At 39.1% G+C, this 16,661-nt stretch overlaps 1 protein-coding gene across 3 annotated transcripts; it reads left to right on the forward strand.

The window, feature by feature from the left end:
* Positions 1 to 1,028: 1,028 nt before the first annotated feature.
* LOC110047878 (guanylate-binding protein 6-like) lies at positions 1,029 to 16,528 on the forward strand. Of its 3 annotated transcripts, XM_020753625.2 has the most exons (15): positions 1,043 to 1,231; positions 2,171 to 2,233; positions 3,252 to 3,359; positions 4,250 to 4,411; positions 4,641 to 4,773; positions 5,535 to 5,693; positions 7,136 to 7,293; positions 8,051 to 8,223; positions 8,868 to 9,045; positions 9,380 to 9,638; positions 10,267 to 10,562; positions 11,084 to 11,338; positions 12,775 to 12,897; positions 14,035 to 14,082; positions 14,848 to 16,528. In XM_020753625.2, the coding sequence occupies exons 3-15, from the start codon at positions 3,354 to 3,356 to the stop codon at positions 15,517 to 15,519; spliced, it is 2,622 nt and encodes an 873-aa protein (XP_020609284.2). In that variant the 5' UTR covers positions 1,043 to 1,231; positions 2,171 to 2,233; positions 3,252 to 3,353; the 3' UTR covers positions 15,520 to 16,528. The 3 variants fall into 3 exon arrangements, with proteins under 3 accessions (XP_089134564.1, XP_020609284.2, XP_020609283.2); XM_020753624.2 differs by lacking the exon at positions 2,171 to 2,233; XM_089278438.1 differs by lacking the exons at positions 2,171 to 2,233; positions 11,084 to 11,338 and having other exon boundaries at positions 1,029 to 1,231.
* The last annotated feature ends 133 nt before the right edge of the window (positions 16,529 to 16,661 follow it).

Below are 16,661 nucleotides of genomic sequence, written 5' to 3' on the forward strand. Positions count from 1 at the left end.
GGAACTGTGACTATCACAATTACGCGTGCAGACTGAGCATTTCAGGGTCAGTCCACGCTACGCCGGAGAAACTTTGAAAACGTATCATATATCATTTTTAATTATATCTGTAATGGCTATTTAATGACCAAATCCGATCGATAGAAAATCGAGCAATTTCAGTTTTACGAGACAAAAACCTTGTACCAGAATAATTTTCAAAGTAAATTATAGTTCTTTTGCATTTCTTAAAGAAATAAACAGTTGCCAGGAACAATTTCCCATGGGAACTCGATAGCGAGAGGGACATTTTAGGCTGAAAAAGTGAGTTTTCGATTCACGTAAAAAATCTGGGGTGGATCTCGGTAGAACCCCCAAAATTGAAAAAAATGAGTTATTATAACGCGTTAACTTGGCCTCAGAATGCCGGAGATCTCATTTGCGAGGACCTGGATATTATCGCACCGTATCGCGAACCCCCTTCTCTAAAATCCAGGATCTGTCCTAGACGTTTCCGTGAATGAACTGGATGGGAAAAATATACGAAGCGCTTTCTCTCAAGAAAAACCATTCACTCATATTCGACATCAATTTCAGTTGAAAATTCTTTCGCCATGCGCGACTTGAAGAAATACCCCTGTAATACCCCTTCAAATACTTCGCGAGTGCACTTGAGCGCAGTCGCGAGTTTGTGCAAAACATGACCCGCGCACACGTAAAAATGAAATGTAAAGAGAAAAATGATACATCACATGTTTATTACCCTCCTGCCATCTATGTTGCTCCTATGTATTCGTATGTTAGCCAGTGTATTCGTATATAACCCCTTTATTACCGTATGTGTCTGTATGTACTCGCATGTTACTCGTATGTACTCGCAGGTTACTCGTATATACTCTATGTTACTCGTATGTACTCGTATGTTACTCGTATGTACTCGTATGTTACTCCTGTGTACTCTTACGTTTCTCGTATGTACTCGTGTGGGGTTTTAGTCACGATCCCACGTTACCACTCGAAACGAAGAAACCGTGACAAGTTTGACCACTCAAGCGTTCAATTTAACCTTTAGTGTCTGAATAATAAGCCGGGTAAATTCCCGGATTTGTAATTAAATACTGCTGACAAACAATTCAACTTCTTTCGTGGAAACGGAGCATTGGTTTCGTGGTAACAGCTCGCCAAACACTCCGAAGGTTTCGTAGGCCTAGCTTGAGAACACCTTGATTGAAAACTGCAGCCTGTTTCAGAGGTAAGTGAGTTGATGTCTTACGGTAGCTGAGGTGATTTAGCATTATGATACATGGCTGAATTCATGGGTCCGAAGGCCGCTGTAACGATTTCACAGCTCCGTCGATGTACATGTAGATGTTCAGCTGTTGATGTTGGTGACAAACTGAACGTAATCGTTTATCATTGCAAATTTGTTGTTAACTCGCGGATTAATATCGAAATATCTAACTTTGATAGGGTCATAAAGACAGGAAAATATCAGTGATCGATAGGTTAAAGAACATTCGCAGAATAATTCCATATTTTATGAATGTAAATATTGATTACGTCCTCAGAAAAGCAGCGTTTTTCTCGCAAAACTAACCTTTTAGATCCTTATTATATAAAGATTCTAGCTAAGGGGAGGCTGTTTTATTACAAAATTAAAGTTCGACTGCGGAAAAGACCGTGGACGTGAAAGAAATTACGATATTTCCTGAGAGTTTACCGACTTCCGTGTTGAGCCAGATGCATGCCAATCTCGCCGTCTACACATTTTGAATTTTTCATTGATCGTGCTTTACGTACATCTATAGGGAAGATATTTTTTTTACAAACGTTGCTTTTGTGATTTAAATGTTAAAAACGTTAAACAAAAGAGTTCTTTGTTTCACCAACCAATAGTTCTCTGGTTTGCATATTAATAACAATAGGTGACGTCACTGATATCTTTGCTATTAAGTAATTGAACAATGAATCAATCTTCAGAGACTAGCGCCAGAAAAATGCAGAAATTAGAGAACCCGGCAACCGGGGAGTTGGGAAATTAACCAAAACAAATCCCACCTTGAGTTGTTTTACCTGAATGTCTCAAAGTTTGTCAAAAGATTGATTGTGTTTAAATCGGAGTACATGTATTATTTAACAGTCTTGAAACGCAGTAGAATACTAAGCTTCCCTCTCCGGATCCTGAACATAGGGTTTCCTTTACGAGCTTTCATCTTCAACTGATGTGACTTTGTAATGATTTACTGGTTTTGAGGTAGGTCCAAGTATAATCACCAAAATACAAACGTTTTACTGTAATAGGCCAGCTTTTGTTAACTTAACCCTTTTTTAGTCTACTTGGTCATGGGAGGGGGGAGAGGAGAGAGTTCTTGAGGTCTCCACCCTGTAATTCTTGGACCATTCATTGCACTTCCAGAAGCGTTCTTTTTGCGATGTATAACGGGAAACGATAACGCCATATGATGTAGTTTCAAATCAGCCGCCAATTAGAAATAATGATTTTTATAAAACGTTACGAAAACTACCCAAATATGGCTGAAAAATACTCAGAACTGACAAAAAGTTAAAATTAACTGCAAGTCACCGGCTATGAAGTTGTTTTCATTTAATTACAAATTTGATAAAACACGCCTGTTACAATATGGTTGCCCTGGACACATCAACATACTTGACCAATGAAATGCCGTACCAAATTATTCCCAGATAAATTTTGAGGCGAAATTTCAAAGGTGGAGGGGGGCCCAATCCCCCCCCCCCCGCCCTGCCACACACACACACACACATGGTATTACTAAGGCCCCAAGTCTCCTTGAAATTAATCATTGCCACGTACACTGCTACAAATCTAAATTCAAAGACAAAATAAACCACGTCGAGTGGTTTACAGTACTTTATTTTTACGCGTGTATCAAGTTGCAGTTTTAACAGTCGAGATAGATTCTTAAGTTATCCATAGAAAATTGCTCTTTTTTGTTACAAACTTGTAAGGATTTTATTTCTGATCCTCTCAATGTATTACTACCGTTCGATACTCGTGGTAATGGTGGGTGGTGGTCAATGGTCGGTGGTTGGGGGTGGTGGCAGGGGTGGCACATAACAGTTAAAAAGTAATGAACAAGTGGTTCTCCGTCCAATGCAACTGATAAAAAATATATCTTATTTTCTTCCAGCTTAAAGTAGCTGAGTGAATTTCGGGAACTTACTACATTTTCTTAATGTTGGATTTCTTGATGTCCTTGACTACTCTGTTTTTGTTGTACTTCTTAATACAGCGTGGAGTGAGATGAGAATTTGCAGAACAACAAGCACCAAACGTCATTTAAATTGAAGACATTTAAAAAGATTTCAAGCAGCATAACAGAAGGGCAAGTAAAATGGAGGTGAGTGTTATTGAGTTGGGAGAGGTGGGGTACAAGGAGGGTCCGGAGAGCTGGGCACAAGCCCTGTGTGGTCAAAGAACCAAATGGCAAAAAGTCCAGGTGCCGTATTCAAGAAATGTTTTATCATACCAAATGTCTATTTATAGAGGGAATATTTCTGAAGATACTAAAATATGTCTTAAGTGTTAATCATGAACGATGTCTCATGCCCATATGTTAAGATAACTGCAGGTTAGCCTGTGGTATTTATGTCACACCGAGTAGCTGTCTAATCTGAAGATGGATGGAGATCACCGAAACAGTTCTTTAAAACAAATCCTTGTATTTTTATTTGAAGCTTATTTCTAACCTGCCTTTATTTCGTTAAACTACGAGTGTTTAAGTATACTTTGATATTCTTGCACAGTAATGAATTCTTAATATTTGCAATAAAAGTAACAGGCAATGGATTGCTCGTTGTAGCTTGTGACATAAATGACAGAAAGTTTCACATGCGACGAGAGGTTTTACTGCTGTATATAAACTTCTGATGTGACTGAGGTTCGCTTGAAAAACTAGAGAAAGATTTATACACGACGAAAAGCAATATTACTTGAAACAGTACATTTGATGAGTGGAAATAACTGTCACAATGGAGTTATATTTAAGGCATGTCTTAGCAAAGAAGGAGGTCAGCTATCATGTCTTACAATGGCACGTTTTCGTGAATACAAGTAGAGGCATGTCTTGAAAACCTCAGGACAACTGAAGTTTAGGAAGAACACAAAAAATGTCTCAAAATAGCTCGTAGTGGTCTCGTTTTGATTTCTATATAAGTTGGCCCATGTTAGCTTCCAAAAACATACAATGCTCCGTCACAAAGATTAAAATGTTGATTGCCTTCTGATTAGGAATCTCACCCCCTGAGACGTTTCCAGTCAGAGGACGAAGACGAAGCCTTAGCCAAAGCACTGAAGAATTCTCAAGAGGATAAGCCTGCGAGTGCAGTCCCAAGCCACAGTATAGAAGAGCGTTACGACTCAAGTTCAAGGCAGCCATCTCATAGGAATTTGGTACCACATTATTTTTGTGCATTTTTATTCCAGTAAAGTAGCGTCGAAGTTTTAGTCTAGAGTGGAAATACTCCAGAGAAGTTACCAGTGACTTATAGAAGGTATATGTGAGACTTTTAAGTGAGGTCAACGCCAATATGGAAATTTAAAAAAAAAAAATGGGCAATACAAGATGACGTTTATTATTTCCCTCCTCAACAAACAAACTTTCAATCAACATTTCAAACAGGAATTTCAAATGCAAACTCTTGAAGAAGAAGAATTATCAAGAGCCCTGGCCTTATCTTTAGAAACCCACGACGGTCAACCGAAAACTACAGAGGTAAAACTCAAAGCTCAATCTCGACAGATGGCTCATGGAGGTTGGTAGAAATGTACGTTGATATACTTAATCACGAAACGACAGAAAGCACGAAACAAGGTTTATTCAGAGAAAAATGCCGTCTAGGTTAACGATTTCAGTAAAAGATAAACGTTTTCTACCCTTGAAGTTCCGAAAAAGGTATTTGCTTAGGCGACCGTACCTCCCCCAAAATAAGGAAGACTTTAATTCCACCCTTCGCCTGGGCTTCTGAAAATAGTTTCCAAACTTACGCGGGTTAGTACAGTGGAACCTCCAATTAAAGAAACTCTATATAGCGAAGTCCGCGGTATAACGAACGATTTTCCTGGCCCAGTGATGTGGAAAATAACCTCGAAAACCTCGTTGTAGCCAACATATTTTGTCAGTCCCTTGGCCCTTCGTTGTTCCACTGTAAAACAATTCTCGGCTAAGTAGCGTTATTTAATTCCCAGTAGTATACATCGGTGTAATTTTAAAGAACAATTTCAGAAATGGTCAAACGGTAAATGAAAAATGTTACAAATTGAAAGAAAAAAAAAACATTCAAAAACCTCAAATGTCACGCTCTCGACAAGGCGAGGGGGCAAAAGAGCAACGGAGAGAGCGTGCGCAACGTGAATGCATGCTTTGTAGAAATTTACATATGGCTGAGTCCCTGGCTCACAGCCTGCGTATTGTCGCGGATCTTACATGTCCCTTATCTCCAGCACTCCTTGTAGACTGACCATGACTATGGCATAAGAGCTTAAAGAGCTAACCACTGCTAATTATTCTTGACAGAGACTCATCCCTCAAGTAGAGGACAATTAGCAATTCCACTCTGTTTACCTGACAACTGTGAGTGGAACCCACAAACGGGCAAGTCTGTTAAGACAGGGGACAAACGTTCTTCTCTGTATGTGATCGACGCGGCACTTGAGCAACTAAGGAAAGTTAAAGGTAAATAATAGAGACATTCAATTGCTGTTGTCACGTCTAAAGAAAAAGCTCCAGAATTTTTCGCGATACTGTGATACGTTATCAGGCTGAAGATAGCTTCAATCAAACAATGAACAAAAATTTAATTTGATGCATTGGTAATTATGTTAAAAATCATTAAAAAGAATATATGGATCCGGTGTAACTTTCCAGTGCGTGACCAAGAAGGAAACGTATGGTTGCTGTTGTGGACCCTGTTAAAGTATTGGCTGTCAGTTCAAAAACATGCATGGAATGTAACCTAAAATATTTATAATAACAGAGGAAAATAAATTCATTTAATTGAGCTGACTGTCCCTGCAACGTTCCACGGGTAAGCTGGGATTCCTCATATTGTGATCTTCATTTCACTACTACTAAAATTTCCCATTTTCTCTCGAAATAATTTGTTTTATTTGGTAGAAATTGATTAGTGCCCTTTTGATATAACTAGACTTCAGACAGTCCTAAGCGACCAATGTAGAGTGGGAAGCCTCATTCAGTCTACTTAAGATTGTTTTCGTCAACAGTTTCTGTAATACAATTGATAGTTGGTTGTTGTTCATGTTGTTGTTGTTGTTGTTGTTGTTGTTGTTGTTGTTGTTGTTCTCGTTCTTGTTGCTACTGTCGTAGTTCTCATGCGTTGCGGCAGGAGTAGAGTCGAGAGGAGTCAGCGAGCTGTGTCAGCGAGAATACAGGGCCTGTATTCGGAAAACAATAGCGTCCGTGCAGGCTCTCATTCTCACAGGCTCGCTTCGCTCCCCGACGGCTTTGCTCGTGTCACCAACGATGAGAGCCTGCTCGCGGGCTATTACTATTGTTGTTGTTACTGTTGGTGTATTTTGGCAGTACCTGTAAATATGACTGATATATTTTCATATTTATTTACAGCTAGGTACACTTTAAAAAGTTACACAAAATGATTAATATTATTACCGCAATGATTCGGTTTAGCGTCCGGGGCGCTTATTTACTCTTGGTACCTCAAGGGCGGGCGCTTATTCGAGACAGGGCGCTTAGTTACTTTTTGAGAAACAACGGATTGTTCAAAACGGACTTGTTGAACCTTGGATCCCTCCTGGCCAGAAAGATCAGCTGAGCAATCGCCACAAACTTTGATGTAGAGATCATTCTTCTAAAGGAATTATGCACGCACATGGACATAATAGTTGAGAAACTCGGACGAAGACCACTGTTTGTAATGCGGCATGGAAGATGAACCTCCGTTGATATAAACTCTGACGGCGCTGTTAGTAATATTATAATATTAGAACAGGGACGCTTATTAGAATGGAGGCGCTTATTGGAATGGGAGCGCTTAGTAATAAAAACACATTCCAAGAAGGCGCTTATTCGAGAGGCGGTCGCTAAATCGAATCGGTATGTTATTATTATATACGTGTTATTTTTAATGATATCAATAGGTCCTGTGTGCGTGGTATCGGTTGCTGGCCCATACAGAAAGGGAAAGTCTTATATCTTAAGCGAAGCCTTTAACCAACCTGAGGTTTTCCCACTTGGACATGAAATGGTGGCCGAGACCATGGGAATCTGGTTATGGATTGTACCTGAAAAATATAAGGTGGTGCTACACGTATTTAAAGTAAAACAGTTATATCAAAGCACTTTATAACGTTTTGATTCAGACGTCGAGCTTTTCATGTGCCAAACCTAATGCTTAATTGATTACAAATGATTTTTTTACATTGAACTGTATTAACGCTGTGAAAGAACGAGGAAGGGGAGGGGGGGTTGAGGCCTTCACATTCTTAGAAAGGTTATAATTTACAAAAAAAACATAAAGCAATGAACTCCAAATTTGGCGACTTTGGTATAACATGTAGTTGGACAAGATCTTGCTGTTTGCATGGCGACCATATTTTGACAGGCATGGATTTCTAATTTTAACTTTTGTAGTATTAACGAAAAGAATTTAAACTTTCCTGTAGTAACTTTTACTTGTTTAGATATTTTTAGCTCTCTTTATCAGCCATCTGCTCACGCCTCGTATATGTTTTAATGGAGGATGAAGCCGCTTGGGCTGTTCACGTTAGTTAAGCTCGCCTTATAGATTGGTCATTTATAGAACCTCCTAGGATTTTGTAGTCGGGAGCGATCTAAATATAAAAAGAAATAAACGTCAGTCCGAGGTTTTTCAACGGGTGGTTAACGCTCTCCACCGGATAAAGCACTATCCAGTGGATAGTATGGTTTCTTTTGGGAACATTTATCCGCTGGATAGCGGTATCCACCCTTTGAACGACTTGCCCCAGAGTGATAACCTTAGGATATGTCCCATATAAGGGTCACCTCTCTTGTCTTCTTGTGTTATTATCTAGGATTCCTATGGTCAGGAGTTTACAGTGGTGCTTCTGGACTCTGAAGGAATTGATTCTGCGGCCAGTGAAGGGTTTCATGACCATCAGATATTTACTTTAACTGTTCTGTTGGCTTCTGTGCTGATATACAATTCCCAAGATGTTCCTTCCAGACATGACACAGAAGGACTGGAGTATCCTTTCAGCAAGTCTATCACCAACAATTACTTATATCTAAACATTCTTGAGGACAGCCAAACCCACCTTTTTTTCCTCCTGTCTGACTTGGAGTGCTAAATTATAGCACTAATCTATGAGGTTCGGCAAGCAGAACTAACACGAATCAGGTTTATTTCCTCGATGAGGTACACTAAAGTATTATTTTGCATACTTTCATGCATCATTATTATCGCCTTTTTCTTGGCAATATGGTCATTGGGGCTCGATGAAGATAAACGCTCGTAAATATAGACGCCTTAATACTGTGAACAGAGAACCAGTGTCAATTAAGCGAGGTTAACTTTATATGACAGCGTGTCACAATGATCTGGGGAGAGTGTCGGTTATCCGCGTCTCATGATCTGCCAGTGACCTTTTCGTCGGGTGTCCGTATTAACTGGGTGTCCATAGGGCGTGGCTGCACTATATCGGTAGATTCTTCATGTCTCACACCCATCAGTTCAAAACGTGACATTCCTCAGCTGATGGTTAGAATTTCAACAAATTCTTAGGAGTCAGTTCAACCGCACTTATCGCATCTTTTTTGCTTCGGAAATGAATATAAGGCGAGGAACCTTGAGAACCATGCCTTAAAAACCTACTCCCTAACCATTTTTAGATACATTACAAAACTATCTCAGAGAATTCAGATACGATCGAACACTGGAGAAGATGGTCGTCAGGAAGACATGGAGTTCTTTCACAAAACATTTCCTCACTTCATTTGGTTACTGAGAGATGTGACGAAAGACATTCCATCTGACTGTAAGGACATCAAGGATTACTTCTTAAAAAAGGTAATCGCAAAGACGAATTCATTTGAAATTTTCCTACCTAGCAAAAACGAGAAACTTGTTCGTGAAAACCCCAATATGTAGTGACGCTAAGATGACAAGATGACACTAAGATGACAGTATGTCGAAAACGTTTGGCGTTTTGCTATTTTTTGACCATTTTGGGCGACCACGCACCGTTTACAAGGGTCTTCATGATTCGCCAAACGAAACGATAGTTATACAACACAAACAATGCCCCTAGCCCTAAAAACAAAAGAGGTGCAGATTAACAATGACGAATCAAAATAGAAGTTTTAAAGAGGTGCAGGTCATCTGACCACTTTTTCTTTTTCAGGTTTTTAAAGAAGATTCTACAGCCGCTGGCTTTAAAAACGAGCAAGTAGCTGAAAGCATTTTGCGTTTTTTTAGTGGGTTTGACGCGTTCACACTACCTTCTCCAACAGTCGATGTTGAGACAATGAAAAGTATAAACGAGAGAAAGGATGAGATTAATCCCAAATTTTTGAGCGGTTTAGAAAAGTTCAAAAGCTTGATAAGGACCACTCTCTCTCCTAAACACAGCTTCAATGATGGAGAATTTGTCACTGGCGAGGGTAAGATCGATTTTTCTCTTTGCGGTGTCTTAATACCAGTTTAATATGTCTTTTTCGTTTCTTTATCTGTTCTTCGATCTCGCAGACGTTATCTGCGTTTATTCTCTCTGGTTCAAAAGCCTAGTTAATACACAACACCGTTACTGCTAGTCATATCACTTATATTATTATTTCTGTACGTTTTGGTGTTGCTATCGGTTGTTGCTGTAGTTTTAACAGTCATTAATTCGTCCTGAATCTGTTCCCGTGTAATTTAGTAAAAAGCAAAAGGAGAGAAACTTTTTATTTTAGTTGAATAAATTCACCTTATAGATTCAATTTCTCGGCTAGATTCCTATTTTTGGGTGCAGTCACTAGCACTCTCTCCCTTCCTCTCTGATTTAAATATATCTTAGTTTATATGACACTAATGATGTCGGAAAACTTGTTGTCTTGTTCACTTAGTTCATAGAGTTATTATATTCCCATTAAACACGCCCGGAAGTTCTTTAAATAACTACGTAAAGCTGAATTTATATTTTCATATACATCATAATATACTCCAGTCCGTGTTGTAGTCCCTTGAGATTAGCAAAGCTCGCTCCTGCTGTTTTTCCAGTTTAAATAATCCCATGCTCGCTCCATTTAGGTTTGGCGGTGATGGTTCAACTCTATGTTGACGCGATAAACAGGCCCGATGTTATTCCTAATGTGCAAAGTGCCTGGGACACATTCGTTGCAGTGAAATGCTCGGACGCCAAACAGGCTGCTCTGGTGACGTATGATGCGCTCCTGACGTCACAGCTAACTGATGAATTGCCTTGTAGCAATGTCAGGATACGCATGCGTCACAGCGATGCTTTTGATGTGTGCCAAGAGCAGTTCATGGCGGAAATGGCTGGAATCTCCACCAACACAGTTGAAAGGACTGTGGGCGAGCTTAAGGTCAGTGTTTCTCGGAGATTATCCGCAAATGAATATTGTGATCAACATTCTGGATGTTGCAGTCACTGTTGCAGTCGTAAGCGTAAGGCTAAAAGTAACACATCAATTAGACCTTGTGTTCTGCTAAGAAAACTTGAACTGGCCTATTTACCGCGCCTATTGAAATAAGGACATAATTAGGCCACTTTACAATCGTTGGTGGCTTACCCTAGCCCGACAGCTTTTTTGAAAGCTTCACATGTAAAAGAAAACGATTTGAAATAATGCAAATCGGAACTTGGTGGTTTGTACGAGACAGAAAGCCAGCGCAACTTCGCGTTTGTACAAGGCGATACAGTTAACAACTTGAAGGGCCAACTAACCAATAACAGTTCTCCTCACAAAAACTAAAATTTGTACAGCCTACGAAAAGGTTGTTAGTCATAGTCGGTCAGGAAATGAGTTTACCTTGATATAAATGTGGTATTTTGATGTTTTACTCAACATTACTCAACATTATGTTCTGTCTTTAACTGTACTAGGAATCTGTGTTAAGTAAGTTAAAGTCTTGGCTGATAGACAATGAAACGAAAACAAAACAATCTTGTAAGGATCTCCTCGAAAAGCTAAAAAGAACTCATTTGGACCCAGTCCTACAGCAACTACGGGGCAAAGAAGCAGCTAAAGTATCTTTTGATGACGTCATTGACGGGTACACCCGAATTAAAGATGATTACTACAAGTCTGCAAAAGGCGCCAAAGATGTCATTGCTGCAGTGTTCTTCGAGTTTCATCCAGTAAGGAATCCTTAATTTACGCATTTTTATTTTCTTTCAAAATACACTCTGTCTGAATGGAACAGGCTTCGAACGGTTGTCAATTGAGTGTCGCAAAACCAAAACTAAAGTAATCACTCTGGCCAATCACAAAGGACTCAGATAATCCAGTGAACCAATCAAAATTCGAAGAAAATATGTACGAGTAGCCGACGCGAACTGTGGGAAAATGTGTGCGAACAAGTACTAGTCACGTTTGATTTTGGTTCCTCGAACGTTAATAAAGGGGAATGTTTACGAAATCCGACAAAGTTCTTTGTTGTATGTTTTTGTCCGTTTTTTTTTTTTTTTTTTGGCCTTGACGTGCACAAAACACAATAGTTGTTTACTACTGACTGAGGAAGTAACCAATAGAAAAGTTTTGGTTCCGTTATTTATATTCATGCATAGTGAATTAGTGCAAAACAAAATACTGCGCACGGTCGCGGACGTTCCAACATAAATCTTGGCATCTTTGTTTGCTTCTTTGATGTTTGCCGGGCTTCATAACTATCCGTCTCTATTCAGTATGGTTCCACTTCTGGTTAGATGGGAAAGTGGCACTCGTTTTTAAAACCAATCGCGCGTCGTAAAAAAAATGCAAAGCCAATGTTTTGCAAACAACGAGGTACTTTGGACAGTCAAGTGAAACTTTCCTATCACACGTGTTACGGTAACAGACATACGTTCATACATGTATACATGCAACAACAGTCCAGATGATGATTGATATGATATGATGATAATTTACTATTTCCATCTGTCCTAAAATTGTCTTTGAGGCTATTTCTAACAGCTTTGTACACAGTAGACCCAGATTTTAAGACCAGGGGCCCGTTTCTCGAAAGCTCGGGAAACTTTTCGGGCCCGCAAAGCAATTTTTAGTCAGTCTGTATCTAAAAACAGAAAGGTTTACACGCCTAAAACTTCTTGTGTGAAGGGATCTTCTGGTCATATTTAGAATATGTTAATAAAACAGCTCGGTAATCATAATGCTTGAGATTTTGCTACGCCTTTGCGGGTGCGAAAACTTTTCGGAGCCTTCGAGAAACGGGCCCCAGGCTAAGAAAATGTCGAGACTGTCTATGTGAGTATGATTTGAGAACGTTTTGAAAGAGAGTCGCAGAATTGGCTATTTCCATACCCTTCAGGGATTTCCGAAAGCGGAAGTGATCTTGAAGACACCAATTCATTGAATTCCACTGAATAACAGCAGAAGTTTATATGCTTTTGCTTTCATAAAAGCCTTAACGCGACATGACTTTCTCTAAATATAATCATCTTAGGCTCATTTTCCGTTTTCAATTTTAAATTTCATTGAAGAAAGCACACAATCTCAAGCGCAGCATTCATATGTTCGGTCATAAAAAAAAATAAAAAAAAAAACCTGAATGAAAAATAACCGTTATTTGTTTCAGGAATTGATGAAGGAGAAGGAACAATACCTGGGGCTGCTCAAACAACTGAAAGACTTTGACGACGAGCGGAGCAGAAATTTGGCCGCCCAGGCGTATCTAGACCAAGAAAGACAAAGACTGGAAGTAAGTGCAAGGAAGTTGCAAGGTTATGAAATTACACTATCAGCAGCACAAGTACATACCTTATTTGTTTAGAAGAACTTTTTCATAGGAAGATTGAAGATGAGATTAACGCAAATTCTAAGTAGAACACGCCTTGGCATGGGCTGAGAGTCGCTAGAGGATGCTATTTTCGAAAGAACAGTATTCACTCTGGTAAACTCTAAAACTCAAGTCTATACTGTACTATGACCAAGTGCTTTTAGAGACATATTTGAACATGAAACATAATAATCATCATCATAATCATAATAATAATAGGAAGCTTGAAGATGAGATTAACCCAAATTCTAAGAACATGGTGATACACGCCCTGGGCTGAGAGTCTCTAGCGGATGCTCTTTTCGAAAGAACAGTATTGACTCTGGTAAACTCTAAAACTCCAGTCTATACTGTACTATAATCGAGTGCTTTTAGAGACATTTGAACATGAAACATAACAATAATAATACTGATAATAATAATAACAATAATAACAATAATAGTTCATTTATATAGCGCACACATCCATTATTTGCCCGAGGCGTTTTACAAAAGTATCCCTGAAAACTACGAGACTATTACGCTAAGAAACTTAAAAACTTAAAATCTAGCAAAATACCTAAAAAACTAGACTCTAAAAAAAAATTTTAAATATGAAAAAGAGTTACTCATAAGTAAAAAAGGAAGGTCTTGAGTTTTTTCTTAAATAACATGTACCATATATATGGGCCTGTGTTGTTATTGCATGGTTCATTGTAGAGGGTCTTCCATTACATGCTTGTCTAGCTATATCGTTACATTCAAAACAAACTTACTAACAACTTAAATGATATCAAGATCAATGCAAGGGAAAAAATTCACCGTCAGTCCGAACATTAGGAGCTATTAGGCGTTGTAACAAAGAGGAGAATTTATCCCTGCAAATCAGTTTAAACTGTTCTCTCTTTAGAAAAGAATGTCTTTTCTTTAACATCAATATAACTGGACATTAAACGCAAATAAATAGTAAAAATTTATTAGGTACCCAGTCTACATCTAATATTTTAGTTACGTGAGTTGAATTCCAAAGAATGTAATATTAAAAATAAGCCTAACATAATATCCTAATCGGACCAACAGGAACAACAATCACGCTTGCAAGAAGAAAATCGGGAAAGGAAGAAAGAGGTACATTCAATTGAATTTGATATCACGGGTTTATTTTGCAAGGCAAGGGAGCTGGCCACGTACGATGTGGAGATTGACAGACTAATAGGCCTTCTGTATGACCCGGACACAAGGTACAAAAAAAGCCATGCTGGACGCCGAGTTACACAGTGCGACTTCCAAAGCAAAGCAACTAGCACCAGTATAGCTATTTTGACGTTCCTTTGGATGTCCCATTGTCTAAATTACGTCCCAGTATGGCCGTTTTTTGCACCATGAGACCGAATTTTGCAATTAAAGAGCCTATTAATACTTTTTTTAATTTCTTTCGATCGAAGTGCTTTTTATTTACATATATCATGGTAACACGGTGTCACATCAAACGACAAGTCTCCAAGATCATTGACATTGTCATTCGATGTATTTTTTTTTCGTTCCTTTTCATTGACTGAGAACCCACCAAGTGACTTCCATGCAAATAACTGCCGACAAATATTGGTCTGCTCATGCGTAGTATCCTCTAAATGTGCTGCAAATAATTATCTGCTCATGCGCAATCGAAACCATGCTTTCGGGAGATCGCTTCCCTAAGCTGAACTCGGTTATCGCAAAATATCGTTATTTGTCATGATCAGTGTCTTACGGATCAATTTTTGCTCTGCTCGCCACCGACAAATCACGATATTTTGCTCAACCTCGTCCAACAATGATTTAATATTTGGAAGAAGGAGTAAATCAAGTAAGCCCATTAAGTATATATGTCGTTTTCACGCCTTAAATTTCCAGATGGAAATGTTGCTCAAAAATCTAGAGGAGGAACGGAAAAGATTTAGTGAGCAACTGGAAAGCGAGCGGAAGGCACAACAAGGTCAAATGGATAACATGATCGCAACAAGCATGAAGCGGGCTCAAGAGGAACGGCAAGCCTTCATAAGGGAAAATCAAGCTTTGAAGGAGCGCTTCATGGCATTGCAAGAACACAACGAAAACAACATGAGAATGATAAAGAAACTATCAGAGATGGCTGCTCAGAAAGAACAGGAGGAAAAGGTTCTTCGTCAACAGTTGGAGGTCAACGCCAAAGACGACAGCGAAGCCTTAATAAAGGAGCTGAATGAGAAACACGATGCGGAAATGAAGGCACTCCGTGATGACATGAACGCAAAGCTGGATGAAATTATCAAACAAGCCCCATCAAGTGCCTTAACAGCATCGACAACAGAAGGATTGATAGGGCAACGAGTCAAGGAAACCGACGACTTACATGGCAAGATCAAACTAACTCGCAAAGGACGAGAGGATGTCGAAAAACCTGGATTTTGGACACAAGCACTTCAGCTTGTGGGAAGTCTTGTTGTACCAGCTGTTGGCGCAGTTCTTTCTGCTGTAGAACCCATTGCTGCACCACTTGCAGAAGGTGTCAGCTCTATTGCTGGCACTTTTTGCAACGTAATGTAGTTAGAATGACTGGTTTGTAAGAAGTCGGTGGAATTTGAATTATTTGTTTCAGTTGTTTGCTCGTCCCCACTAGCCTTTGTGCTATAACTGCACTGCCGAGAATAAATTATTATTATCATTACCATTATCGTTATCGTTATCGTTAACGTTATCGTTATCATTATCATTATCATTAGTATTAGTATTAGTATTATTGTTATTATTAATATATATTTTTTTTTTTGGCGAGGCAGCTGGACTCTTGCACTGCATCAGTTGTACTCAGTGTTGGTTGATTATCTTTTTGTGTGGAATGCGCGTTCCACCCGTAAACACTGCTTGTCATGAGCACAGAAACTCCCTAGACAAAGGTGGAAGGAGCGAGTGTCGTTTTGGCACTTCTTTTCGCTTAAGCTCTCGAACACGCTTCGTTTGCCTTTGTCCAGGCGTAAGACCCAATGGCATCAATGGAGAATCAATAAGTAATCCGTGGTTAACGGTTGAGTTAGTCATTGAATATTACCGATGATCAATTACTGAGACATAGACATGGCACTTTTTCTCTCCAGTCCAAGATGATGAATGCAACTACCATGATTCCCTGCAGGCGCTTCTCATAGAGAGAATTGGCCATTCTATCCAGTTCTGTTTCAGTCATCGGTTAGTCGTTGACGTCATTGATTACTCGTCGATATAATCTCTACGCTAAAATACTGAAATCGCGTATGACGAGATTAAAATAATTGATGAAACAACTTTTTCAAAGTACCGTTAACTCTGATGCAAACTTTGGTGACTAAATTCTCTAGTTCAGCGTTAGGCACCACCCAACAGAATTCCCGTCAATTAGTTGGGAAGTTGCTATATATAGCTTCATACGTCTAGATAATCACCAAACTCAGACGTTAGTCGGCATCTAACCATGAAGTAACATACTCTCGTGAGTTATTTAGATCGTCAAGTTAACATAAAAGCTGTGCAAGTATAAGCGTACTCAAAAATAAAAACTCAGTCGGAAAACAGGCTTTGATTTGTTGTACTGAAGTGATGATTGGCAAAATAGTTAGTTATTCGATTTCTGGTTATTGTTTGTCCCTTGATAAAGCACAGGAAATTACCAAATGGTCAGGAAATTTGAACATTTGTAAATATACTAAATATTT

This window comes from Orbicella faveolata, unplaced genomic scaffold, assembly GCF_042242905.1.
Source record: "Orbicella faveolata isolate gen_17 unplaced genomic scaffold, um_ofav_v1 contig_46, whole genome shotgun sequence".
Taxonomy (NCBI): domain Eukaryota; kingdom Metazoa; phylum Cnidaria; class Anthozoa; order Scleractinia; family Merulinidae; genus Orbicella; species Orbicella faveolata.